General features: G+C 36.4%; 1 protein-coding gene across 1 annotated transcript; it reads left to right on the top strand.

Moving 5' to 3' along the window:
• Tex15 (testis expressed 15, meiosis and synapsis associated) lies at window positions 1-27,173 on the top strand. The gene is made up of 10 exons (XM_035453005.1): window positions 1-130; window positions 2,377-2,542; window positions 7,397-7,634; window positions 9,997-10,143; window positions 11,894-12,056; window positions 13,710-14,552; window positions 14,610-20,638; window positions 22,231-22,283; window positions 24,167-25,374; window positions 27,136-27,173. The coding sequence occupies exons 1-10, from the start codon at window positions 1-3 to the stop codon at window positions 27,171-27,173; spliced, it is 9,015 nt and encodes a 3,004-aa protein (XP_035308896.1).
• The last annotated feature ends 781 nt before the right edge of the window (window positions 27,174-27,954 follow it).

The following is a 27,954-nucleotide window of genomic DNA, read 5'->3' as shown; positions in this document are numbered from 1 at the left end:
ATGGAAATGAAAGAGAATGATAAGACATGGCAAACAAGCCCAGACAGTGAATCTTCATGGACTACTGATGCAGAAGCCAGTTCTCGGAGGAAATTCACCATTCCAAAGATCAGGAGGACAACTGAAAAAGGTAAAATGTATATACAAGATGAGGATTTTTATAAAACCCTGTTTCTCTGGTTCATTCATGTTCATTCTGACTAGACTAAGTCAAATATTTCGTTCCCTCAGATATGCATATGCCTCTGATTTCATACAAAATGGAGTAGTCACAGCTCCCAGTCTTTACACTTCCAGTAATTACACTAAAAACCTGGATTTTACTTGTAAACCAAATGTAAGATACCTACTAAGAAACCTGAGGCTAGGGAATAGTTAATGACATGTTTTCCAGACTTTGTGCTTGCTTAACCCAGACTGATGCCTACTATCCAAAAATACCACTTGGTACAAGCTTCTCCTATAAAAAAAATAAATAAAAAAAATCATTTTCTTATGCCATGGGACTGAAAGGTGGGGCAGCTTGTCAAGATGGGAGCTATTAAATACTATACTACTACTATGAAACACCAGGAATTTGGGCTAGGGGCATAGCCACTGCACCTTTGTTAATAAACATTAAGTAGAGGAAAGAAACAAGCAGGTACACCTTGCCATCAAATGTGGTACCAGAAGAAGCCCAAGTAGGAAGCCTAGACTACAACAAGGTTAGCATTCTCTTTCCTTTACCATGAGTGACCAAGTGGGGAGCCTGGACTTTCCATCTCTGCCATCAGAGATGGAAATTTACCATCAGTAAATTCCATACTACCAAAACCCTAGCTTTGTGGCAATGAGTTGTCCCTTCTTACTAGGGTAGAGATGCTTAAAGCAAAATACAGAGCTTGGTCTTCTACAACATCCAGGCATTCACCCTAGTAATGCCTAAGTAAGCAGGCCGAATGTACTTTTCCTGCCTGAAGTAGCATCAGGGCATATCCTCCAGAGTATTGGTGTATGCCCTAGAGAAAACAAGGACTTCAATCCTGCCTTGTGGGATTAGCTGTTCACTTAACTACCAGCAGTTTCCCCAAGCAGCATGGTTTTAGTAAAGACTTGCTAAAATACAAGGCTAGATATGATAGTACCCAAATGTCGAAGACATAATAACATCTTTTTATCTTATCACCATTCAAGAATTCCTCAACTTGAGTGAGAAAAGCTACTCCATAAACAATCAGTACCCTGAATACACCACTTGGGATTATTTGAAAATACTTTATTTTTTAAATATCTTCACATAGTATATTTTTATCATATTCTTTCCTTCCCCCAAATACTTTGGGATTTTCCAGCTATCTTCTTTGCTATTTCAAATGTTTAAATTTCATTGTGATATAAGAGCAGGCTTTGTCTGAGGCATATTTTCAGGCACAGGTGTGGTATGTGTGTTGTGTCTCATGCAGGCTTAAGATGAATGTGTACTATGCTATCGTTGGAATAGTGTATAGCTATATATTAAATCAAGATGACTGATGGTGGTGTTGACTTCCATTATAGTCTTTTAAAGCAAGACTTTAAGGCCCCTTGAACTAAATGGAAATGAAAACACAAAATTTGGGGGGGGGCACAGTAAAAGCAGTGCTTAGAGGGGAATGCACAGCATCCGATGCATATATTGGAAGAGAAAGATCAACAGCTTAGAATTGCTAAGAAGAGAAGTATCACTATAGATCTCATGGACATTATCTTCTTAATATATGACTATGTGCCCAGATATTTTATACACTAAATACAATGTACAATTACTCAAATACACAGTAAACCAAGTTTGCACATCCACTCCAGCATAAACGGTTGTTGGCCCTACATACTTTTTAAAATGGCCAAAATTTAGAACACTAATCACAACAAATGCCAGAGAGGGTATGGAGCCTAGGACCACATTTACTCCTGGTGGGCACACAAAATGCTGCTGCTGTTTTGAAACAGTTTAGCAGTTCAACCATATTCTTAACACACACCTTATCTTTACATACCAACCATCTTTAAATACCAAGAAGTACTAACAGAAGCTACCGGGTTTGTGTAATTATTAATTAGCGACATTGTGGAGTCACTGTGATTTAAGTTAAAAATTATTCATCTACATTCTAGGACTATATTATGTCTGTATATGTTAATCGTTGATAACTATAATAGTATGAGGAGAAAATGCTAATGTTTTAACATACATTAAGTATAGGACATCCACATTACTGTGGTACAACCTTAATTGTAAATTGTTGCCTTCATTTGTTAATGAAATTTCCAAATTGTCAGCTATACTATTGTCGTTGTACAGATAAGCAGTGTCTGTTAAAATACATATAACTGTTTCCCTCTTCTTTATCTTAGCTTACTTGTCTTCTTGTTACACCAATACTAGAGAGTATGGCTTCATACATAGCACTCTGAAGCAGTTCAGGCTTGATGTAAACTGTGACCTGCAGTTCACTTGGCAGTTTGGCGATACAAAGCTGGTTCGAAATGAGTATCTTGAAAAACAGTTTTCTGCTAAGAGGTAAGTGTGTGTGGCTGACGCATGTTTGAGATTGTTTTTTAATCATGGAGTCATGTTAATTTATTTCTGTCACTTGAAAGCTAGTAATTATTACTAAGAAAATAAACATAGATTATTTAATAAGAATTACTAAGGAAAGGCTAGAGAGATGGCTAAAGTAAAGGTAAAGTGTCTTGTAACACGATAAATAAAAGACTCAGAGACTGATATTGGAGTTCAAGCTGAAGATCAGAGAAGCAAATCAGTCAAGCCAGTAGATCTTACCTCTACCCAGCTGAAATAGTAATCTTGTCCCCACCAATCCTCAGAGGCAAAAGGCTTTCAGTTCCTATTTTCTCCTCCTCTTATTCCTTTCTTTGCCCAGCCATATCACTCCTGTCTCTACATCCCTAGTGCTGGGATTAAAGGCATGTGATCCCAAATGCTGAGATCACCTTTGTGTGAGTTGTTTCTTTTAGACCTGGATCAATTTCATGTAGTCAGTGTGGCCTTGAAATAACAGACTTCATCTCTACCTCTTAATCCTGAGTCCTGGGATTAAAGGTCTGTGCCTGGCTTCTATGACGGACTAGTATAGTTGTTTTGTTATTTTGATCTCTAGTAGCTTTAGTAAATCATAAGCAATATATCACCACAGTTCCTGCTTTGCAAGCATGAAGACCAGAATTTGAAGACCAGCACCTGGGTCACATTCAGGTACAGCAGAGATTATGTTTGTAACACAGCAGTCTTTACAATGAGCTGTCTTTCTGAGAGAGGAGTTGAAGGAGTTTGGAAAGACAGGTGGTGAGAGAGACTTAGACTCTTAGCCTGCTTTTGCTGGCCTTGAAAACGAAGGAAATGGATTATAAGTCAGGGAATGTATAGGTGATTGCTTGTGGCTGGAAAGGCCTTAAATATAGAGCAAGGAAACAAGGATGTCATTCCTACTAGTACTAGTGAATTCCACCAACAAGCAAGAGGGCGGGATCTTCCTCCAGAATCTCACAAACAGGCCAGATACTTGATTTTACCCTAATAAAACACATGCTGGGCTAAGTAGCTACATAACTGCTACTTTGTGGCAGTTTGTTACAGCAGTAACAGAAAACAAAAGCACTGCTTTATTTCAGAGGAGTTAGCAAGATAGTAGGATGTTAATACTCTACCATCTTTGGAAAGACATACAAGATTCTAATTTGTTTCTACTGGCCATAGTTACTCTATGCAAACTAGCTTCTTAGTGTTGACTTTTTCTAATGTAAGACTTTTATTATGTCTTACTAGTTAATAATATAGTAGTAAAAGGGAGAAAAAGAAGGCCACAGTGACAGGCTCTGCCATATTTGTTCCTCATTAAGATTGCTACATAAAGTCACAAGAAAAGTTTCCAGGAAGTTACTGACTCTAAATATCTTTAAATATTTTTTAATTTTGAGTGTGTTTGTCTGTGTTTTGTCTGCATTCATGTGTAGAAACTCGAGGATAACTTGAGGTATCTTTGTCTCTTGCTCTCCACCTTATTTTTTGAGACAGTCTCTGATTGAACTTTGCTGTTTCAACTAGAAAAGCAGCACAGAAAGTGCACATGTTGCGTGCACCACCTCCCTACCCTACCAGCATGACTTACAGACTTGGGATACCATGTCTGTCATTTATGTGAGTGCTGAGCATCTGGGCCAGGGTCCTCATACTTGCCTAGGAACACTTTACTCACTGAGCGGTCTCCCCAGTCTCTTAATTTTTAATAATCAAGATAAATATGACCTTTAGCATGGGATCTGGTGATAGAGTCCTTGGTGTGTGTTCATTCTTCATATACTTACCTGATTATACATTACTGTATACACAAAAGTCTATTTAGGTTCATCGTTTCTGTCATCTCTGAAGGAGACATACTGAGACTGATAAAGTAAGAGTGGCTATAGTGTGTCCAAAGATATAGCAAAAATTGCTCTGTGCATTTTAGAAATTCCAGACGGGAACAACTTGCCACACAAGTGCTGTATTAAGAACTAAAAACACCAAATGAAACATTCTTCACTGACCTTGAGTGATTGAAGAGAGCAAAGGCCAGAGTGTGTGACTCCTAGGAAACACAGTCATCCACACACAACTGACAATATACACTAGATATGAACAGATTCTAATCAAACAAAACAGGGTCAGTCCCAGCACAGAGAAGGGGAAGTGGACACAAAGTACCATCCCTAACAACAGAGCTGTTTGAAATTGAGTTTTCTCCAATGCAGTGTGATTGGGTGTATTGGCTACCCTCTTATCTTAGATGGAGAGAAAGAGGATGAAGTTGGAGGATTTGGGAGAGGGGAAAGAATATAATAAAAATATGTGAAACTAAATTTTAATTAGAAAAAAAAATTCAGAGTGGCCAGTATATCCCTGGATTTCCCAGCACAGTTGCAAAGTCCAGAGCTCCCCTGACTAGTGTCAGTGCTCAGCACCTGCCAAACATGCCCCTTTCTTGTCTTATTCTAAACACCTTTGGGTCACTTTTGGTGGAATGCTCTTTGTTCTCTAAGTTAACTCTTCTCTCCTGATTTGCATCTAAACTTTGTTTTCTTGGTTTACAACATTCACAGGTGTCTACTGTTTGACATTTTGGCATCCTAGTGTTTGAATAACTTTTGAAAAGCCAAACTCTCACACAGTTTATAGAGCCAGAAATAGTTATATTATTTTTCGTTAGCATTTTTAAAACCTTAAATTGTACTTAGGCCTAAAATGTTTTCAAATGTAATTCTGAAAGCATTTGATAAAAACTGAAACGTACCCCTATTACCACAATTGTGAAACTCCAGAGAAAGCTTTCTAAGGCTTTGATTAGCTATAGTTGTAAGCTTGAGACTTTTATTGTTACATAGTTTTAATCGTTAAAATGCTGTCAAGTATGACATTAGCCTATAATCCTAGTACTTGGGAGGTAGAGGCAGGCATCAGGAGTTCAAGGCCAGCCTGGGCCAAAGAAACTCTGACTCGGGAAAGCTAAACAGCAACAGCAATAATATTGTGATGTTTACAAACAAGATAATTGACTAAAATATTTTGGGTGGTGGTGGCTCACGCCTTTAATCCCACCACTCTGGAGGCAGAGGCAGGCAGATCACTTCGAGTTCGAGGCCAGCCTGGTCTACAGAACTAGCTCCAGGACAGGCTCCAAAGCAATAAAGAGAAACCCTGTCTCAAAAAAACAAAAAAAATAAAAAATAAAAAAAATATTTTGGGCCAACGTTGTCAGTAGTAGCACTGTCAGAAACTCTTTGTATACGGCCTGCATTCTGTCTTTATCACTTAACCATGCTGTAAATGTATGTGCTCTTGTCCAGGCTTCATTACTCATAGAGCAGTGGCAGAGTAAATTCACTGTAATTTTTAAGGACCCTAGGATTTTCAGACAGGTGATAAATGGTACTTGGCCTTAATTTAATGTCACTAGTCACATTAGCCCCTATAGAGAGGTTGTCCTTTGAAATAGATGTTAATCTCTACTAGCTCTGAGAGTTGAAGTTGATACATCTGTAGAAATAATCAGTAGAAAGCTGGTGAGTGTCTGCTATGTGTCCCCCTTCAACAGTCACCTCGGCTGATCTTCTGGATAACTGGCTGCAGCTGCTACAGCAGCACTGGGTGTGTCACTTGGCACTTAATACTATGAAGACTTCTTAAAGCTCATGAAGCAGCCTGTGCCAGCTCCCTCATCTCAGCCCCCACAGTGCTGTAATGTAACAACATGTTCGCAGCTGGGCATTGAGCTAAGCCAGTGTTGTAACTGTTGATATTCTATATAAACTACTAAGATTTCTCATCAGCAAAATGTATTTTACTTACATAGATGAATATTCACAGGATTATTAGTTTTAATGGTCTTTAAGACCAATTATTTTGTTTTCACAACTGACTGGTACAAGAAGCCTTTGTATTCATCTTCTTCCACCTTTCAGCATGTGTTCTTTGCTAAGGTTAGCATTTCAAGATTTTCATCTAAACAGAGGCAAGAGATTCTTCCCTTAAAGGCCATTATAAGGTTATGAGATGGCCTAGTTTAAGTAGTTTTTGTCTGAGGACTAGGAAGGCCTGAGAAAGAGATGGGAGAATGGCAAATCTACAGAATATTCAGAATGTGCACACATACACACACCACATATATATGCATTATACATGATACGTGTGTGTGTGTGTGTGTGTGTGTGTGTGTGTGTGTGTGTGTACATATATCAAGTACACCATCCTGTGTGGTATGCTTCATGACATCCCTGCGCCCCCCCTCCCATTTAAAAAATAATATTCTAGGTCACTAGACACAGATCATCATAGAAAATACAACTAAAGAATGTTTATAATATTGGCTGAATTAGTAAAATATGAGAAGAGATAAAACAAATGAATATATGCTTTTGAAGTAAAAAGAACGTGGATAGACTTGATTGAATAGACAATACTACACTGCCATAAACAGTGGAGGCCAGTAAAATGAGATATACTATATTATTCCAGCCCTGTCACTATTACTTTGGCTAAAGCATAAGGTAGCTCATTTTGAACGTTATTCTCTAAATATTTGTGACAAGAAAAATTTTCTAGATATTTGAGAAGAAAATGTGTAATAAAGCTTAAGATTTTGTATTGACTACATTAAAAGTGTTACCAGAATTGTTACTCATTCAAGCTATCCATAAATCCTGGACATGAATCTTGAACTTGGTCTCTAGATGGTTTTCAGTGCCAACTTAATCATCATAGTGTAAGTTTTAGTACCTCTGATTTTTGACAGTACTTTCTGCTTTCTTTGAGCAACTGAAATGGCTTATCTTTTTGAAAATTCTAGTTTAGCTGTGTATACCATTTGTTTTTACTTAGGTCAGAGATGCGTGAGAATGGAAGACATGGCAGAGACTTGGAAGAACATTTCTGTTTCTTAGCACTTTCTCAGAGTGATGTGGTAGAGATCTACCAGAATGGGCTAAGTACCAGAGCATCCACACTGAAGATACTTGGGAATCCTCTTCTTGGAGTTTATATGTTTAGACATGTTGATGTCGCCCTGAATTACGCTCATAGTCGAAGCACTACTGTAGAAGCAATTATGATTTTTAAGGTGGGTAGTAGCATAAAACAAATAATAAATATAGAAGTAATTTTAAGTCAGCATGAACATAGTTTAAGTTATCTTAAATAGAATTCCATAAAGTAACTACTTTGTCATCCTTTGGAATTTTCTCTTGTTCTTTACTCTTTACCAGACTTTGGCACAAAGTAAAACTTAGGTACAAAAAGGCAGCACTCATCATCATTGTCTTCATAATATATACTTTTTCTGGGTTCATTATTCTTTTTATTTTTTTATCATTCAATGTAGCACCATAGTAGTTTGTGTCTTCTGAACACTTAAAATATGATTGTAGCATAAGCTAGCTTAATTGAGCTATCTCAGTTTAATAGCATTATACTAATGTTTATTATTTTTAACGAATGTTCCATGCTTGTATAAAATGATAGTTTTAGCAGAGTAGAACAAGGCTTCATAACACAAATCTCTTGAGTGTGTGTGTGTTGTTTTAAAACATAATAGCCACCACTAAAGAACCATACCCACCTAGCATATGATAGAATTTTCATGTATCCTTTCTCTCAAATATGATATATCCATTATCATTAGAGGGTCAAACATTTTTTTTAACTTTCGTTTATCGTTATGTGTATGGCTGTTTTGCCTGCATAAGTAAGTGCACCACATGTGTGCCTGCCTACACAGGCCAGAAGAGAGCCTTGAACTGGAATAGAAACTGCCATGTGGATGCTAAGAACTGAACTTGGGTCTCTTTAAGAGTTAGTCTAGGTGGTTTTGGTTTTATTTGGTTGGTTGGTTTTGGTTTTTCAAGACAGGATTTCTTTGTGTAGCTTTGTACACCAGGCTGGCCTGAAACTCCGCCTGCCTCTGCCTCCGGAATGCTAGAATTAAAGGCATGTGCTACCTTTTTAACATTTGTGGTTTTTGTTTAATCTTTACTTTAGAATAATTTTCAATTTAGAGAAATAAAATTTCTTTTATACACAGGTCTAGTCTATAGTGTATGTGTATATGTTTGTAAATAGCTGTAAATGTGAGTACAGAATAGCATTTAGAAAAGACACTGAGAAAGGGTACCATTGGGTGATGAGGAAGGGCAGGATGCAGGTAAAAGGACATGTGAGGTGTGAAGATGATATAAAGCTAATTGTTTTCCTAAGTTTCAACTCTGTTGGTCGTTTGAGTGTGTGTGTGTGTGTGTGTGTGTGTGTGTGTGTGTGTGTGTGTGTGTGTGATGAATTCATAAAACTTTAAATGATTGAAAGTGTAAGCTATGTTCCATGGCTGCTCTAAGTTGACTGAGATGCATAGAACTTGCAACTGGCCTAGTGTGTATTTGACTAGCTACTTTAATATATCTGCGATATTTTTGAGTCATTAAAATAAAATGATCTTTTTTTAAAATAATGTAATTATAGTTTATATAAAATGTCTACTTTGGTGATATTTGTACTTCCAACTCACCTTTCACCACTCATTCATGATTTAGACCATTTAAAATTGTATACTTGTGTTATAGTATGCAGAAGCCTTAATCTGCCTGGTTTTGGTTCATCAGTTTTTGGTCACCATTCTTCAGAAAGACTTTTACTTTGTTTTTGTTTCTTGTATTTCTTCCATGATATTCTGTACTGTTTTCAATACTTGAATGTTTAACTTGTGTAATATTTAATTTTTTTCAGTTGTCCTCTTTGTTGATTTATCTGCCTCACTTTGTTCAAATGGTACTTTTAATTGCGCATGATATTTTCCACCTGATGACACATGCCTATTATCCTAGCATAAGCAAGGTGGGGATATGAAAGTCATCACAAGTTTGAGGCTAGCCTTGTCTACATAGCATGTTTCAGGCTAGTCAGAGCTTTACAGTTAGACCATCTCAAAAACCCAAAGCAGAAAAATAATCCTATAATGTTTTACTGTCTATAATTATGTCATCTGGTCTCTCCCACCATTCTGTTTCTAGGTCAAATATTTAGAATCTCGTGTATAAGCATACTTCTAGATTATTCTGAAATTTTTATTAGAGGTAACTCTAATCTCAGAACTTAATTTGGGAAATAAATAGTATAATTTCCATGTTAAAACATCCCATTTGGGCTAGAGAGATGGCTCAGAGGTAAAGAGCATTGCCTGTTCTTTGAGAGGTTCTGAGTTCAATTCCCAGCAGCCACATAGTGGCTCACAGCCATCTATAAGGAGATCTGGTGCCATCTTCTGGCCTGCAGAGATACATGCAAGCAGAATACTGTATACATAACAAATAAATCTAAAAAAACAAAACAAAAACATCCCGTATATCTAGGGCATGGACTAACAGTTTTATTAATATATCACTATTAAAAGCATGAGGCCTTAAAAGTATTTGGGCATTGTCTTTGCTTTTTAGGTTCTCTTTGGAAAAGTCAAGAAAATTCAGCCTTCTGTGGATAAAAGCAAGGTGTCTCTGGATCCTTCTCCTAACTTTGATTGCCATATGTCAAGAAATACGCCTTCTCTGAAAGATACCATTGAGCTACAAGCCTACAATTCAATGGTATGTTAATGCTACAGTTCCTTTGATGACTTGAAAGACACATGCTTAGTATAGAAACTATTTAGGTGCCATAGACATAATCCCTAAGTGAGCTGTCAGCTTCCCTTTTGAACAAGGCTTCACAGTGGCATAACTACAATAAAACATTTATATTTCAGAGTTGCTGAAAGTAAATTTCAAATATTTCACCATTAAAAATGGATGATGGTAGATAAGATTGTAGATACTTTAAGGTAACTTGATTAACTGAGTCCTGATATATATCAGAACATCACTGAGGCCTGGGGAAGATAGCTTAGTTTATAATATAAAGTGCTTGCCTTGCAAGTATGAAGACCTGAATTCAATCTCTAGAAACGGGGGTGGGGGGTGGGGGTGGGGCTGTGTGGCGCAGATGTAGTGGTGTGTACATGGAATCCTAGTGCTAGAGAGGCAGATAAAGAGGGCCCTAAGGCTCATTTGCCAGCCACTTGGTGAATTCTAAACTGTAAGACACCCTGTCTCACGAGGGACATTGAGGAGTGACATCCAAAGTTGACTTCTATCTTCTACATGTACATGTTCTTGCACACACACGCTTACAACAGAAGTCACACTAAACCCTATAAATATGACCAGTTATAATGCATCAATTAAGACAATTTTTAACAATAGTATTGATTGTTTATACTTTGGAAGAGGAACAAAGGAAAGCTTTATGAACTAACGATTAAGTATAGGAGCAGTTTTTTTAATTACACTTTGCTTAATTTGTAATAAAATATTAAGTTTTTTTATTTTGTAAGTGAAAATAAGTAGAAGTATATACATGTTTTATATGTAAGAAGTATTAATATTTATTATGTTGGACTTGAAATAGGTTTCAGAACATATACAATGCATTTTTATAGAAAATACTACTTATTTTAAAACAGTATTGTGCTTCTTCCAGTATTAGTAGATTCCAAGTAAAAATATGTGGTGGGAAGAGGAAAAGGAATTTTACATGTCCTTAACAAAGCTAGAGTTAAAGACGATCGAGGGATTCTTAGAGTTGTCTTCTCAAAGGAAATATTAAGAGACAGTTAAAGAAAAGCTTATTTATCAAAGCAAGGTAAGTACCCTAAAGAGAGAAAGGACTGGACTGTCCCAGAATGGGGCAGCAGCACATTGGGTTCTTTGTTGTGGGGTTTTTTGTTTTGTGACTATTGTGGCATATTCATGGGATACTACAACTCTTCATCAAAAACACAATTTGTAATGAAGCCATGGTCCCTAAAGCTGCAGACCCCTCTGTTTTTGTTCACATGTGGGACAGTGCCCTGGTACCTTCGGTTTTGACATAGTAGGAACAACCTCTATGTATCCTTGAGGTCATTTAACCACAAAGCAACATTCTATCAAGAGGCAGAGCTACCGAGATATAAGTAACAGGTTTTTTTTTTGGGGGGGGGGTTGTTTTGCTACCTTTTATCTAACTCCTTTTTGGGACTGCTCAAAGTTCATGTTTAATCTTTATTAAAATTTATTTTTATGTGCATTCATGTTTTGTCTGCATGTATATGAGGATGTCAGATTCTGGAGTTACAGACAGTTGTTAGCTGCTTTATAGGTACTGGGCGTTGAACCTAGGTCCTCTAGATCAAGTCAGTGCTCTTAACCACCGAGTCATCTCTCCAGCCCCCTCATACTTAATCTTATGGTTTAGATACTCCAGTACAAAGCTGGGCCCAGGGTTTTATAATAGTTTGATTTTTCTTATGTCTTTCAGGTATACTTCTATGAATATGATGTCTTTTCAAGACCAGTAGATAGACCTAGACAGTGTCTTCCATATGCAATAGTAACAGTTAAATTTAATGGTCAAAAGACAGGTAATGGACAACTTATGACATCACTGAGATTCCCCTCCACAGGATTTCCTAAGAGGCTTGGTAAGAAACATTCATTATTCAACTCTGCTGGTCTTAAATTCTGAGAATTCTGATACATTGTGCATCTCTAACCAAAACAGTTGTATTTTACCTGCATTTTCCATTTTATGTGTCTAGGGTCATATACACATATTTTTACCTCTTTGACTTATTATTTGTTCATGTAATTTTTCTGTGTTGATAGCTATCACAACAATTCATTCATTTTTATGGTTGATACTACTGCATTGGAAAAATCTGTGTACCCTTACAACTTCTTATTCCACATTGCTATTTATATAAGGGTCTTGGTGCTACTGTGCTAGTTTACTTGGAGTATGTATTAACACTAAGAATGTATAGCTTAAACTAGAGATGGTGTCATGGGAATTTCTAAAGTGTTGTGTAGGAACACGAGGTTCCATAATCTACATTATTGGTAATACATAATTTTTTAATGTTTTTTTTTTTTTTTTTTTTTGAGACAGGGTTTCTCCGTGGCTTTTGGAGGCTGTCCTGGAACTAGCTCTTGTAGACCATGCTGGTCTCGAACTCATAGAGATCCGCCTGCCTCTGCTTCCTGAGTGGTGGGATTAAAGGAGTACACCACCTGATTTACTTCTTTAGGATCAGTAGTAAAATAATTTGAATCTATTGATGAGTGCCCTTTTTCTCAAGTGTTTTGGTCTATTGTTATGTGTAAATGCTTTTGATCCTAAGCATTTGGATAAGGATGTTCAATCTGTGTAACTTCCAAGGATACTTACTATAAGTGTAGAGAAAGAGTTTATAGGACTTTTTCTCCTTGCTTTAAAATTTTTTATATTTTATTTACATTGTGTGTTGGCATGTGTGAATCAACACCTGGAAGTCAACTGGAGGACAACTTTTAATAGGTGGTTTCTTCCACAACTGTGTCCTGGGGATTTAACTCAGGGTATCATCAGACTTGATGGCAAAACACCATTCTCCCTGAGCCATCTCTTCTGCCTCTCCCCTACTTTTTTACTTCATTGTCATTTGCTGCTTTTTTTTCCCTTTCCATGGTAAAAGGAAAAGAAGCAAAGTGACAGCAAGTAGACACCATTTTGCCTCCTAATGCATAAATGCTGCAATTGAGTATTGAAAGTTAGTGTAAGGAATCTCGAATAAAAATGTATTTTTACAACAGGGTAATCGAGGCCAGCCTCCACTCAGTAGCCAAGGATAGGTGACCTTTAAGTTCTGATCTCCCTGCCTCAGTCTCCCAAACGCTAGTTTTATGCAGTGCTGCAAATTGAACTCAGAGCTTCCTGCATGTTACCTGGTAGCACATTTACCAACTGAGCTGTATCCCCAGACTTCAATTTTTTATTGCGTATTTATTTTTTGTGTGTTAATGTACTCACATGTGTATGAGGCACATATATGAAGATCATAGGATAGTGTGTAGGACTTAGTTTTTTTCTTTCATTATATGAGTCCCAGGGACCAAACTCAAGTTAACAATCTTGGTAGCAAAGCATTTAAGTTGCTTAAACCAGAGTTATACTTTGCGTTGTAACATTGTATTTCTTATTGGTTACTTATTTTCTTCTCTGTTTTCCTGGTAAGAACAGATGATCAGTATTGGGCTATTAAAAGAACTCAGTTAAAATTATTCATGTTGTATTTTTTTTATTTATGTTTCCACAGAAAAAGCATGTTCTCTGAGTAACTGTACAGTTGCAAAAAGAATTGGAAAAGGAAAAGATGCTACAGTCATCTTTGAGCACTTCAGGAAACCTGTTGATCTGTTTAGTCAGGAAAATTGTCCATGCAAAGCACTAACTTCAGAGACGGATTCTTCCAGTTTGGAATCTTCTAGTTCTCATAGAAGTGTGCAGAATGGAAACAGTTGTGTGTTTGATACATACAGCAGACATACAGATAATTTATCAGAAGTTGGGGATGCTTCTCAAGTGCACACACACAATTCAGCTCTTTCTTTGATGCCCACTGCTAACACAGCAAGTGGCAATGGTGACCTGTTCAGTGTGACATATCTCAGAAGTATTTTAAGTAGTATTTCTGCTGTTCTTCCCTCTCAGAGCAGTACTGGCTCAAGTACAGTTATCACTTCAAAACTTATTAAGGACCCAAGACTGATGAAGAGAGAACAAAGCATGAGGAAACAAAATAATGCTGCTGGTTTAAGTGATACTTTGCCATTTGATAAGAGTGTGGGTCATGGTAATTCAGAAATAAAGCTGACTTGTATGCCAGCTAGCTTGGTCTCTTCACCTGAAACTACCCCTGCTGATCATGCTCTTACTAATTGTTCAGATACCTCTTGCTTCAAATTCTCTTCTGAAAGATCACACTGTCAGACTCACAATATGGGCTCAAGGGAATATGACAGTACAACAGTAAGTAAGATTGCCATTACAGAGCAGTGTAAAGAGCAAAGCGGTATTTCGTTCCCTCGTTATTTACCAAATGCAATTTCAGATGTTGAAAAACAAAAATACAATGAAGAGGAGGAAGCCCAAAAAAGAAGCAACATCCCAGTTTTAACTGAACAAAGCAATGAGCCACAGAACTCCTTTAGATCAGAAAAAAATACTTATAGTAAAGACTATCAGAGTCACATCTCTACGGCATCATGGTCTTCTGATTTAAATAATGTATATAAAGTTGGTCACAAGATGTCTGCAGTCTTCCCAATCCAGAATAAAGGAAACCTAGATGAATATATGCAAAATACTGGAATGATGAGAACCTTCATCAGCCCAGAAGACGGTTCTAAATGTGTAAACCAAACTTGTTGGAAAGAAACTGTTAACTATTTTACTGATAAAACTAAAAGTAGCCCAATTGATAGTTGCATTACATTGGACCAGAAACACAAAGAATGTGGAAATCTTAATTCTTTAACGGGAAATGGTGACAAAATACCAGTTACTCATAAGTTACAAATGCCCAAACCTCCCATATCTACCACAGAAGATAAAAATGAACTAGATCGTGCAGTAGTGGAATTAGAGTGTAATCTTACTCCAGATACAGGGTATCTTTTACAAAAGCATCCTCAGTACTCTTTGGAGCACAAAGATAATATTGATACAAATTTTGCCATGGCTCAGGGGCTAACAGAATTGAAAGTAGTACAAAATAATCAGAACTTCATTAACATGACTGATGCTTTCCAGGAAGCAAAAGATATTCCCCTGGATAGAGAACACTTCATTGATAGAGTTGTTTCATCTTCTGCCAGTGATGTATCTCTTGACACTTCAGGTGGCAACATGATTGGAGAATATATGTGCATCCAGAGGGAAAATAAAAATGATGAAAAAGACTGCAAAGAAACTTCTCATATTAAAGGCAATGTGCAGGACCACTGCCTGTCTTATGATGCAGAGTTGAGCTCTGATTTAAACTTGAAAATTAATTCGCAAGAACAAAGACATGAAAACCCAAATGAGGCTAAAGATAAAGAGAGTGCTTCATCTCCTGAGTACAAAACAGATAATATAAATGAAAGTGAAAAGCAAGATTTTCATGCAAATGCAGTTGAAATGAGGGAAATTAAGAGTAACACCAAAGTAGAAATCCTGAATTCTGAAGAATGTTCCACATTTGACTCAATTTGTGGGAAGAAAGGTAGACCAGCAACATCTGCGTCATCAGAGAGTGAAGATAGTATGGATTCCATAAAACAAAGACATGCACCAAGTGATGGAAGAAGTGTGGAACACTTGGTGTCCACATTTCCAGAAATTGAAGTTTCTTCAGTGTGTATAGCTTCCAATGCTCCAAAACAAGTAGTTAATACTACCATTCTTACATTAAACACAAATTGTGAGGATCATCAAAAACACCAGCTAAAAGAAACTTGTGCTTCTGAGATTTCAGATTTAGGTTTAGTAAAACATGGCATTTTCAATTGTGAGATTGATCCTGATAAAGATAAGTTACAAGATTTTTATCAATTAGTAAATGAGAATTCAATTCTTCAAACTTACGAATTGGGAAGTGAAATTGAAGTAGAGCTTGAAGATTGTAATGATGCTTCTTTGTTTCCACAAAATATAGATAGCCAAGGAAATCATCTTTGTGAAGAATTTGAGTTATATGAGTCCCTGAAGTCTCGAATTGATTGGGAGGGCCTATTTGGAAACAGTAATAAAGAGATGGAAGCTATCAGTTTTGCCCGAAGGGAGGGTGCTGATCCACATTCTACAGATTGTAATTGTGTTTCTTTCTCGTCACAAAAAGACAGAAGAGAGCTTCACAACCCAATTTTTCTTCCAGATCTACAAGTTACAATTACAAACTTAATTAGTCTAAGAATCAGTCCCACTGATGATTCTTTAGAATCAAAAGATAATTTTTACAAATGTGTAACTGAATCCACAGAACCAGAAGCAAATGAAGGAAAACCTTTTGGATTTAGCATTTATTCCCAACATTCGGGTTTTTCATGTGAAAATAAATGTGGCGATTCAGTGCAAGAATTGGAATACGTGAGTAAATCTGGAACCTCCCATTCTTCAAACTCAAGTCATAGGACATGTGTAAGTCACATTTCTGGAAAACCAAACAGTAACTCTTTGTCTACTGAATCATGTAATGTCACAGTCATCAATGAGAAGAGTAAATGTCCCAGAAAATCAAAGCATGACTTTAATGACACTAGAAATAAAAAGGACATGGAATCAAGAAATGGCAAAAGAAATCTGCATGCATCTTCAAGGAGTCAGAACATATCCCATAAAGATTTAAGGCAGCATGAAACTCATGAGAAAAGGAGGAAGCCAGCGAGTTATGACTCATCTGAACGTTTTTCTTCCCTATCCCAAGGGCGAATTAAAACATTTTCACAGTCAGAGAGGCATATTAGGAATGTACTGGATATTCTAAATAATGAAGCATCTTTATGTAAAAGCAAACATCTGTCCAGAAAACTGGACAAAGCTGTTCTTCACTTAAAAAAAGCTCATAGAAGAGTTCATACGTCTTTGCAGCTTATATCTAAAGTGGGAAAGAAGAGAAAGGGCCCATTACCAAAAGCATATTCAGTAATATGTAATAATTTCTGGGAAAGTTGTGATCTTCAAGGGGACAGTTGGATGTCTGAAAGAAGATCTAGGCATTTTTTATCCAAAAGAAGGTATGACAAACAGGGAGAAAAAAGATTAAGATTTGATGTTGATGAATCATTGGCCCCAGTATCAAAGCACAGATCTTACAGAACAAACAGAGAGAGAATTTCAGAGTACCTTTCCAGAGGAATCATGTCTGGCCATGTCTCCAGTAGTCTTACCACTTTCCATGTGAGAGAATTTTGTGATGGACTTCACCAATCACAGTTACCCCTAGCCTATACATCCCAGACTATAAGTCAATTAGGATACACTAATAGCATTGTGAGAAATGCAAGCTCTTCTGAACTTGAACATTTTTCTGAAACAAGTGGGCACACACTTTACCCAGGTGAAACAGTAACTGAAAAGGAGTATCAGACTGGCATTGACTCTGCAAAGCTCGGAAACCATTCAACACATAATATTAAGGATATAACAAAAGAAAATAATTCTGAAGATGAAACAGTGGTATGTGAAAGTAATTCAGTGTCTTTAAGTTCCATGAAAGAAAATATAAGTCATAGTCAAGATAAATGTGATTTAACTTGTAAAGCTAACACTGACATAGTTGTTTCAGTTTTAGATTTAAACAAGAAACACTTTTTAAATGTTGGTATCTGTGAACAAGATAACCTTGTATCTGATGGTACTAGAAATGGGGGCACAATTCTTCCCGTAGAAAAGTGTACAGTTCTTAGGGAGATTGAACCAAGCATTCCTACAGGAAATATACCACCATTGTCACCAATTCTTTTGACAGCTGGTGAGGAAGAATCTTCTCTGGGGGAAAATAGACTCCATTTAAAAGAGAATGAAGTGAATATTACTAAGCATTCTAAATTGGATCTGATGTCAGTAAATAAAGAAAGTAAAAGTTGTAATAAAAATATAAAACCATCTTCCAATGGTGGTTCTCTGCTCTTAAAAGAGAATGTAAAGGTTCCTTCAAAAACATATATGGCAAAATACATTGAGGAAGAAAAAATGAAAAAAATTGAGCAAGTAGTTTACCAAGCAGTTGTTACTGGGTACAAACATCAAAATAAGATCCTAAAAGAAGGATCCTTCCACTCACACAAGAAAATAATTAAAAACGACTTGACTGATTCTTGTCTAGGCATTAAAAATTCTACCCTAGAGACAACTGCTTTGAAAAACATTCCTAGTCAGCTTAGCAAAAGACAGAAAGTGGGGCAAATGAAACAACAATCTGACTGTCCCTCCAAACCAGCCACTGCAGGAACCAATTGTAGGCCGGATCTACATGAGAACTCTGAAGTCCCTGCTGAAAAGAAGCCTCCAACACACATGCAAGGATTAAAAGAAGGGCATCGTGTAGCTAATTACACATCTCGTGTAACAGAATTGTCTCAGATTTTACAAAAAGCAGATACAGCAGTTTCTTTGAAGGTTTTAGAAGAAGAGACTAAAGTTTGTCAAAATCTTCTCCCTTTATTTGTTGAAGCTTTTGAAAGAAAGCAAGAATGTTCACTTGACCAAATCCTGATTTCAAGAAAGCTGATGGTAGAACAGAACTTGTGGGATAATTGTAGATTTAAATTGAAACCATCTGCTGTTGATACTTGGGTAGAACTTCAAATGGCAATGGAAACTATTCAGTTCATTGAAAACAAAAAAAGATTCTTAGAAGGTAAAGTAACATTCCGAAGCTTATTATGGTATGATGAGAGCTTGTACAGTGAGCTGCTTTCCAGGCCACGTGGATATCAGCTGCAGTCCAATTTCTATCCTGCTTTTCAAAGACGATTAAAATATAATGCATTCTGTGAGTTACAAAGTTATTATCATCAGCTAGTTGAAATCTTAGCAGAAACCAAAAAGGAAAATAATTCATATTACGCATTCTTAAAATACAAACGGCAAATTAAAGAATGTGAAGCCATAAAGAGACACTATTCTGATTGCTTTGACTTTTGTCTTTCTGTTCCATTTACCTGTGGCGTTAACTTTGGAGATAGTTTAGCAGACTTGGAAGCCTTAAGAAAAAGTGTTCTGAAGCTGATCAGTATGCATGCAGGCTCTCCTAAAGCCCATTGTTACCCAGGAAAGGAAGACCATTTGTGGATCATTTTAGAAGTGGTCTCCTCAAAGGTTAGTTTTATCAAGAGCAATGAAGAAATAAGTATCAAAATTTGTCTCTATGGTCTGGAACATATATATTTTGATGCTGCAAAAAGTCTTGTATGGAAAGAGAAAAGCCAATCTTTCCCCAAAAGACATTCTGAAAATAGAGAAATGGAGGCGATAAATGAATGTGCCTTTTCTAAGTGGGAGAAGATCTATGATGTCTTGTCTAAGGACTTAGACAATGAATCAACTCCCAGTATTGGGCTTAAAGAAGATGATATGATTGTGTCCAAACAGTCAGCTCTAGTTAGCCTACCAAACTGTAAGCTGAACAAAGCTTGGCTTTCATACCCAGATATTTGTTGTATTAGTGAGATACTGGATCAAGCTAAATCTGCAGACCTAGAAACATTACAGGACCTCACTCTGAAATGTACAGTTCACTTAGAAACTTTAAAAAAATACTTCCAGATGCTGCAAGAAGACAATATAAATAATATTTTTATCACTGAAGAAAATGTTCTGGATATACTAAACCACAACCATGGAGCTGTCATTTTAAAGCCGGAAGCTATTGAGATTTATATTGAAACTATCATGCTCTCAGAAACTGTTCATTTTCTTAAAAATTCAATAGCAGAGAAACTACACAATCAGAGATTTCGAGGTATGCTCTGGTTTGATTGGTCTCTTCTTCCTGAGCTTGTTGGCTGCCAAAAAGAAATGGCGTCCTTTTCAGTTGATGACAACCAAACAGATTGCCTTTGGAAAGTGATAGAGACGGCTATTTCTCACCTTAAGAAAGAGCTATGTATTCTCTATGACTATGGTGAAGCTGTTAATTGTTCCTATGCTCTACGCTTATTCTCCAGAGAACTTAAGGAACTTTTGGGAATTAAAAGGCTTCTAAAGATGTCTAAATATTCAGTTTCCACATATATTGACTTGGCACCACATATTGCATGTGTAAATTATGGAAACACTGTGGAAGAATTGGATCATAACTACAACCAGCTTTTTACATTACTCAAAAATATAATGTCTGTCCCTCAGAAAGATTTTGGGAAAATGGTCCATATAATGAAAGTTCTGAAGACAATTAAACATATGAAGATGATAAGGGCTAAAGGTACTAAATTGTCCACTCATCTCCTCTTTTTCCAAATGCTTCGTAACAGAAGGAACACTTTGCAATTCAGCAAAAAAGAAAAGAGAGAAATGCCCACTACAGAACCTGAAGAGAACAGCAGTCAACCTGATATTTCTGTGCAGACACCCTTAGCTGCAGGGTGCACAATAAAAAACATTGCAAGTTCCTCTAAAAAACGACCTGTGACTGCAGACAAGTGTGAAGTGTCTCAGGGAAAAGAAAATACTGATGCAGTTTCCAATTGTAAAAGACAAAAGGTACAAATGTTTTAAAATCAGGTTTGAAAAATACTCTTGAAAACAAACTTACTCTAAGCAGAAAAGTATACAGAATACAAAAGTTGAGGTTAAATGACTCATATTCTCTACAGAATTATATAATTGAGATAACCTTGCAGATGCATAATTTTCAAAGTATTTCATGAAAGAGTAAATTCTAATGTCTAATAGAGGGCAAGTTCATTATTGTAAATGTAAGTTTTACCAGTTACCAGTTATTTATTGAGTGGTTTCTTTAGCTAATGTCATGAACATTAAAAACACTACCTGCTTAACCTGTCAGAAGAATACAGGGCAGAAGTGTTTTTTGAAAGGGTTTCTCTGTGTAGCCCTGATTGTCCTGGCACTTGCTTTGTAGACCAAACTGGCCTCAAACTCAGAAATCTGCCTGCCTCTACCTCCCAAGTACAGACATTAAAGGTTTGTGCCACCACCACCGGCAGATATTTTTAATATGTGATTGTCAAAGAGAAAAGTCTCATGAATACATTTTATCATATTTATTTGATATATAAAATAATGAAAAATTCACAAAAACCATAGGATATATATGTCCTGTTGTTGACTTATTAAAAGATAAGGGTACCAGGTGTTTTTTCATTTTATAACATTGATGTTTGAACCCAAACTCTGTATATGCTAGGCAAGTACTATACCCATAGACTTGTGCTTTCAGCCCGTTTTAATTGGTGGCCAAGAAGAATGAGAGCAGGATTAAGGGAGGTTGTTACACATGTCTGTGCACGGGAGAAGTTGGGGGAGGTTGTTCCAGATCTTAAATATAGGCCTAAGGAATTAGAACTTAATCCTTACATATTAAAGTGTAATGTCATGTGAAATGTGTTCGTTGTTAGGGTTTTGTTTGCTTTTTTGTTGTTGACTTAAAAGGTAATGAAATACTGAATATAGTTAGAGATAGTAAATCAGCCAAGACTAGAAAATGGTGCTGTCTTATAGCATAAGAATGGAAAATGCAGGCTGGTTGATAACGCTAACCCAAAAGTGCTCCAGATTTTGGCATTTTCTAGATTTTGTCATATTTGCATATGTGTACTCAGATATCTTGCTAATAGAACCAAAGTCTAAGCATGAAATTCATTTTATGTTTCATGTACAACACCCAAAGGTGTCATAGTAATTTCTGAATGGAGTAAAAATTTCCTGGTGTTAACATTTACAGAGTATTGTGCCATAGAATTGACAGCTTTGCAGTTTGGAGATTAAGAGCACTCATCTTGTATTTGTCAGATACTCCTTAGAGAATTGATGGATAGTTGCACATATGTGATGTACAAAGGTCCATGTAGGGAAAACACCTGTTCACATAAAATTAGAAATTTTTTAAAATGAGAAGTTCTGTCTCGAAAAACAAAGAGGGAACAGTCATAAATAGACTGCACGATTAGTTTTAAACTTTCATGTATATGGGCACGAAGAATATTACAAATTTATTTTTGAAAGCAATTTCTGTAAACATGAACTATAAGCCACTGGTTTTTGAATAGGTGAATACATTGATGCTATAATGCAGTTTGTCATCACTAATGTAAAACATGATTTTATTTTTATAGGTTACCATGAAAGATGTAAGAAACAGACAAAAGACAATATCTAAGAATCCAAGGTATGAGTTCTATCAACCTTCTTTTCATAAAAACTAAAGGAAATGGGCAAATAAAAAAAACAGGAATAAAAACAATTCAAACATATTGAATAATACATTTAGCTTGGAGGACAAGAGTGACAGACATAGAAGTTTGTTTCAGATTAAATGAAGCCTAATGAGCTTGAACTTCACTCCTAAATATTGAAGGCAAATGCCATATACAATGCCTGTTTCCAGTGATGTAAAGAATAAGTAGATTCTGAGAAGAGATTACTAATGTTAGCTGGGCCTTAGAAATTTTTCAAGAAAGAAAAATTCATATTGACAGGCATTGCTTAAACTGTTTTCTAAAAGTACATGAAAGAATAGGACAAGTGATTAAGTTGTACATTTTACATAGGAACTAAATTTCAAAATTTAAGAGAAGTTGCCATCTTATGCCAATGGGACATTAATATAAATGGTATGTATTTTACAGATGTTCATAATACAAACATTATTTCATACAAGGATGTTCTAACAGTATAAAATAGAATATCTCAAAGGCAGTTTCTTCAAGCTGACTATAGAAAAATTCACATTTTTATCACTTTGTGCCAAATAGTGCCACTGAAGTTATTAGCTCTCATTTAGCTATGTAAAAATTGGCATTCCTTACTATCTCCAGTTTTTCCCATTTAATGAAAGACAATAACAAAATACAAAAATGAGGAACAGCTTCATTTATTTCTTGATTTTCCTCTTAAAATGATACATTTTTAAAATTCTTTTCATAGCATATGTGACCAAATTATTATAAAATGACATAAAACAGACTACTACATGGTAACATACTCCAGTGTAATTATCTTAGGCTTATTACCTAAGTATTTGCTACTTAAACAATTAAAACTGGCCGGGCGATGGTGGTGCACGCTTTTATTCCCAGCACTCGGCAGGCAGAGGCAGGCAGTTCTCTATTCAAGGCCTGCCTGGTCTATAGAGCAAGTTTCAGGACAGGCTCCAAAATAATGGAGAGAACCCCTGCCTTGAAAAACCAAAAAAAAAAAAAAAATCTGCTTCAAGATTGACACAGAGGGCTAACTGATAGAAATTAATATCCTCCAAAAGGACAAACCATCTAGGCAGCAGCTGTAATTCTACACAGAAGGTCATAACTGAAAATATAAAGACAAATTACCTACTCTGGAAACTTAGTTTATATAGCTTTTCAAGGTTATATGGCTAAAACACAAGCCTTTTGATTTTCTAGAAAGGAATAGAGACTCTAGGCCAAAGATGAATTCCTTTTAACTCTGGAGAAGTAGTACTGATTTTGGTTTCTCAACTTTGGTTCTTCATGGTGCTATAATCACCTAGTTAAGACTAAACTTAATAAGAATGTTATGAATATTGTCAAGAATTCTGCAGGTCTGCTTTTCTTATTCTCAGAAGATAAACAAACAAAAGGAATATTTGTTTTAATGAGAAAAGGGAGATGATTGGGTGGTAGGGACCAGTAACTATAATAGTTGGGCCAAAGAGATGGGAAAAGGGAAGAGAGCTATTGATGAGTAATGAAACTTGTCATTGGGTTAGAAGTATATGAACTAGAAACTATACCAAACAACTGAATAATGGTAGTTTCCTACTTTTAAAAGCTTTATTAAAAAAATTTCACGTCACTCAGGTGTCTAGCACAATATTAGGAATGTTTTGAAATGTGGAGTATATCATCTTCAACATTAGCCATATCTAAATTCAAACCAAGGGAGTAAAACTGAAAAGTATTTTACTTTTATACTCCCAGTGAAATAAGAAAATGTTAATCCTATGAATTATTGTACAATAAAAATGCAAATATTTGTTAGAATGTTATGACTGTATCTTTAAAGTTGCTTGAATTTATATTTTACTAATAGGACTACAGAATCTCATCCCATAGATGAAAACAAAATAGGATCAAATTTACCTGACAGTCTGAAGAGAGACTCTGCATCTCCAGAAATGGTCAAAAGACCAAGCTCAACACCTGGCCTGCTTTCACCTTCTGAGAACATAGAAGACACTTGCACACCAAAGCCAGAAAGCAAAATAGAGCTGACAGATAGCTCATCTGGTGTTTCAGAATATCTCGCTGAACAGCAGGAAAGCTTAAATGGCATAATGAAAGGAAATGTGAATTTTAATGCTGCCCAAACAAATAAGAAAGACCATCCTCTAGTATCTTGTGACCAAAAGGATATAGCTGCCACTTGCTCACCTGACAACACACCAGCACAGAAGTTGCATGGAAACCCTGCAGATCACACACAGATCTGTCCTTCAAACGTAAGACCAGGAAATGATGACTCTCTTATGCCTAGAGCATCAGTGCCTGCTTCCCATTCTGTGAGGGCCATCCATAGCAACCTTGAGATGAATGACACAGACTTTGAACATGAAGATAATAAGATACTAGATTTGTCTGTTAAAGATTGTACATGTACCAGCTCTCCAGAGCCTGTGTGTATCCAGGACAAAATTCCTGTCCTGCAAGTAAATAAAACACAGCCTATAAAAAATGCACCAAATCCCAGTATCTCACCTTTTGGCTCATATGGGAGCTTAGCCCTTGATGTGAATCAGAGAGCACAATGCACTGTCTCTGAACAGGGTGGAAAGAATCCTAAAGTCGTGACTCAGAAAGTTGGTACATCCTGGAATGCACCTCCACAGTCCACATATACCACAGTATATAATTCTTCTGAGCATTCATTTGGAGGGTCATATCCATACTATGCTTGGTGTTTTTATCAGTGCAGCAGCAGCAGTGGCACCGCTGTTACCCGTACGTACCAAGGGATGACAACGTACGAGACCCCTCCTCCCATGATGACTGCAGTTGCAAGTGCTGTCCAGAACACACATTTCAATCATTCATACTCTGAACATTTTAGCTATTTTGCTAGGCAGCAGCAAGCAAATGCCTTTATCCCAGGAAATGGCTATTCTCCATCTCCCATGCCTGTTTCTTACAGTTACCAACAACCAGTTTATTCGCAGTTTTCGTCTCATCAGCTGGTACCACAAGCTGCCTATCCTTATCCTCCTAACCCAGGTGTGCTTCCACAAGTTCCTTGGACTTACGGTGAGTTGAAAGTTTCAATCATTTTTGCCTTTGGCTTTACATTTATGTAAAGGAAGTCATAAGTGGTGGTACATACAGCAGTTTTCCTTGTTGATGTGTGGAATACTGAGCAGAGTTGAATTTTGTTGTAAGTTGTAAATCTGGTCAGAACACAGAAAAGGAAAATTGATGATGTCACTAATACATCCTTCAGTTAGCATCTTTAGGGAACACCTAAAACAATTATGAAATTCATAGTCATGAAACCATTAGTTAATACAAGTTTTTAATGACATGACAGTTTTTTTATTCATCTTTTTTTTAATTTTATATACCAACCACAGTTTTCCCTCCCTCCTCTCTTCCCATTCCCTCCCCATACCTCCTTTCTATCTCCCCCCATCTACTACTCCTCTGTCTGCATTCAGAAGGGGTAAGGCTTCCCATGGGAGTCCACAAAGCATGGCATATCAAGTTGAGGCAGGACCAAGCTCCTCATCTCTGCATCAAAGCTGAAAAGGCATCCCACCATAGGGAATAGCTTCCAAAGAGCTAGCTCATGTATTAGGTACAAGTCTAAAAAGACCAAGCTACAACTGGACATGACAGTTTTTTAAAACAAACTTCACATATGTGAATAATGAACAGAAATTCTGAAATATTCCAACATTTTAATTATTCACTCCCCAGAAGTAATAGTAGGCTATGTGGAGAGTCTTTTTCTACATAATCTAGATTTCATATTGTGAAGCTTCATTTTGATAAATGGAGGAAAATAGTAAAAGATGACAAAAGGAAAAACATCAATTATTTTAAGCAACCTTTTCCTTCTCTGTTTTGTAATACCTTCATATAAGTGAATGTCATTAATTGGAAGATATTAGTTTAACAAGAATGTAGTCTTTTGCCTCTTGAACTTAGATTGTCTTCTCTGTAAAGCACCTGTTTGTAAAATGTCAGATTAAATCGAGTTGGGATGAATACTCTAGTTTGTCTCAAAGTTCATAGAATGCAGTCCCTTAGAAAATGAAGGCCTTAGCTGGGCATTGGTGGCGCACGCCTTCAGTCCCAGCACTCGGGGGCAGGCAGGTGGATTTCTGTGAATTCAAGTCCAGCCTTGTCTAAAAAGCGAGTTCCAGGACAGCTTCCAAAGCTACACAGAGAAACCCCATCTTGAAAAACCAAAAGAGAAAAAAGAAACTGAAGGCCTGGCAGTAATGGCATGAGGCAAGCTGGGTCCCCCCATGTCTACAGGTAGGAAGCAGAGAGAGAAATGCTAGTGCTCCAGAATTTGGTTACATGTTTCAGATTAACCAGGATCAAAACAAATCTTCAAACTAATTACCTCTTTAAAGTAGGTAACAAATTGTTGTTTTAGTTTTCAGTAGTGTAAACAGTGCATGGAAGTGGCCTGTTAAAGTACGTGCACACTTAAAAGATGTAAAAATCCTTTTAAATCCTCTTGCTTAGAATGTTTATGTTTTATACCAGAAAATGGAACTAAAGGAAAACACTTCAAACTTGTATGCCAAACAGAGTATATCCTTTATTATATTTAGTTCTCACTAATACCCAAGATACAGACGAGAAACTATCACCCAGAAAACTATAAATTACTTCCTCAAGAACCTATGACTGACAAATGGCAGATAAACAATTTAACCTCAACCTCTTTAGCTTTAACTTAATCTCAGACTCTTTATACTATGTTACTATTTAGCATTGGTCTGTATCATTAATATACCTCAAATCTTTGTGTTTGTTTTTTCTTTTGTCTTTCAGCTCCATGGCAACAGAGCTCTTTTCCGCCAAGACGTTAAGAATAAGTCTCTTCATACCAAAATAAATACAGTTTTTAAGTTTTCACAAGTATTTTTGCCTATGTAATTTTTACACCTGCGTGTTTTCTTTAGTGTTTAATAATTTTAAGTGTATGTAATTTTGGAATGTGAGATAACTTTATAAAATGTGTAACTATAATAGTGTATCACATAAGATAATGGGAGATTAACTTTTAATATCTGAAATAAGCAAAATTACTTCTGTGAAGTTATAAAGGTGCTTGTTTCAACATTATCAACATTAAGCAGCAATGGCAAAAATCTTTAAAACCAGGGTTTGCTTCTTTTTTTATGTTTTTTGTTTTTTTGGCCTTTTTCAAGACAGGGTTTCACTGTGGCTTTGGAGCATATCCTGGCACTCACTCTGTAGACCAGGCTGGCCTTGAACTCACAGAGATCTGCCTGTCTCTGCCCCCGAGTGCTGGGATTAAAGGCATGCTCCACCAACACCTGGCTTTGCTTCTGTTTTCAATATACTGTTAATGATGTTTTATCATTTTATTGGGCTTAAAAAGAGGACTTTTTTTCTTGCATTAGTCACTATTTGATAATTCTTGCTGCTCTATTCATATAATTTATAATCTTACATTAAGGTAAGCTCCTTCAGTTTCATTATCTATATTATTTTTACTCAATGTCTATAACAAAAAAAATAGCTCTTGTTTTCAGTGTTTAAGTTGAGGTTAGCATTGAGAGACATTTTCTGCTAGAGGCCCTCTCTTCAAAATTATTTCTTAACTGTTTGAATGGTTCTTTTAAT

The sequence above is a fragment of the Cricetulus griseus genome (assembly GCF_003668045.3).
Source record: "Cricetulus griseus strain 17A/GY chromosome 1 unlocalized genomic scaffold, alternate assembly CriGri-PICRH-1.0 chr1_1, whole genome shotgun sequence".
Lineage (NCBI taxonomy): Eukaryota > Metazoa > Chordata > Mammalia > Rodentia > Cricetidae > Cricetulus > Cricetulus griseus.
This window is presented reverse-complemented; position numbering and strand designations above follow the sequence as displayed.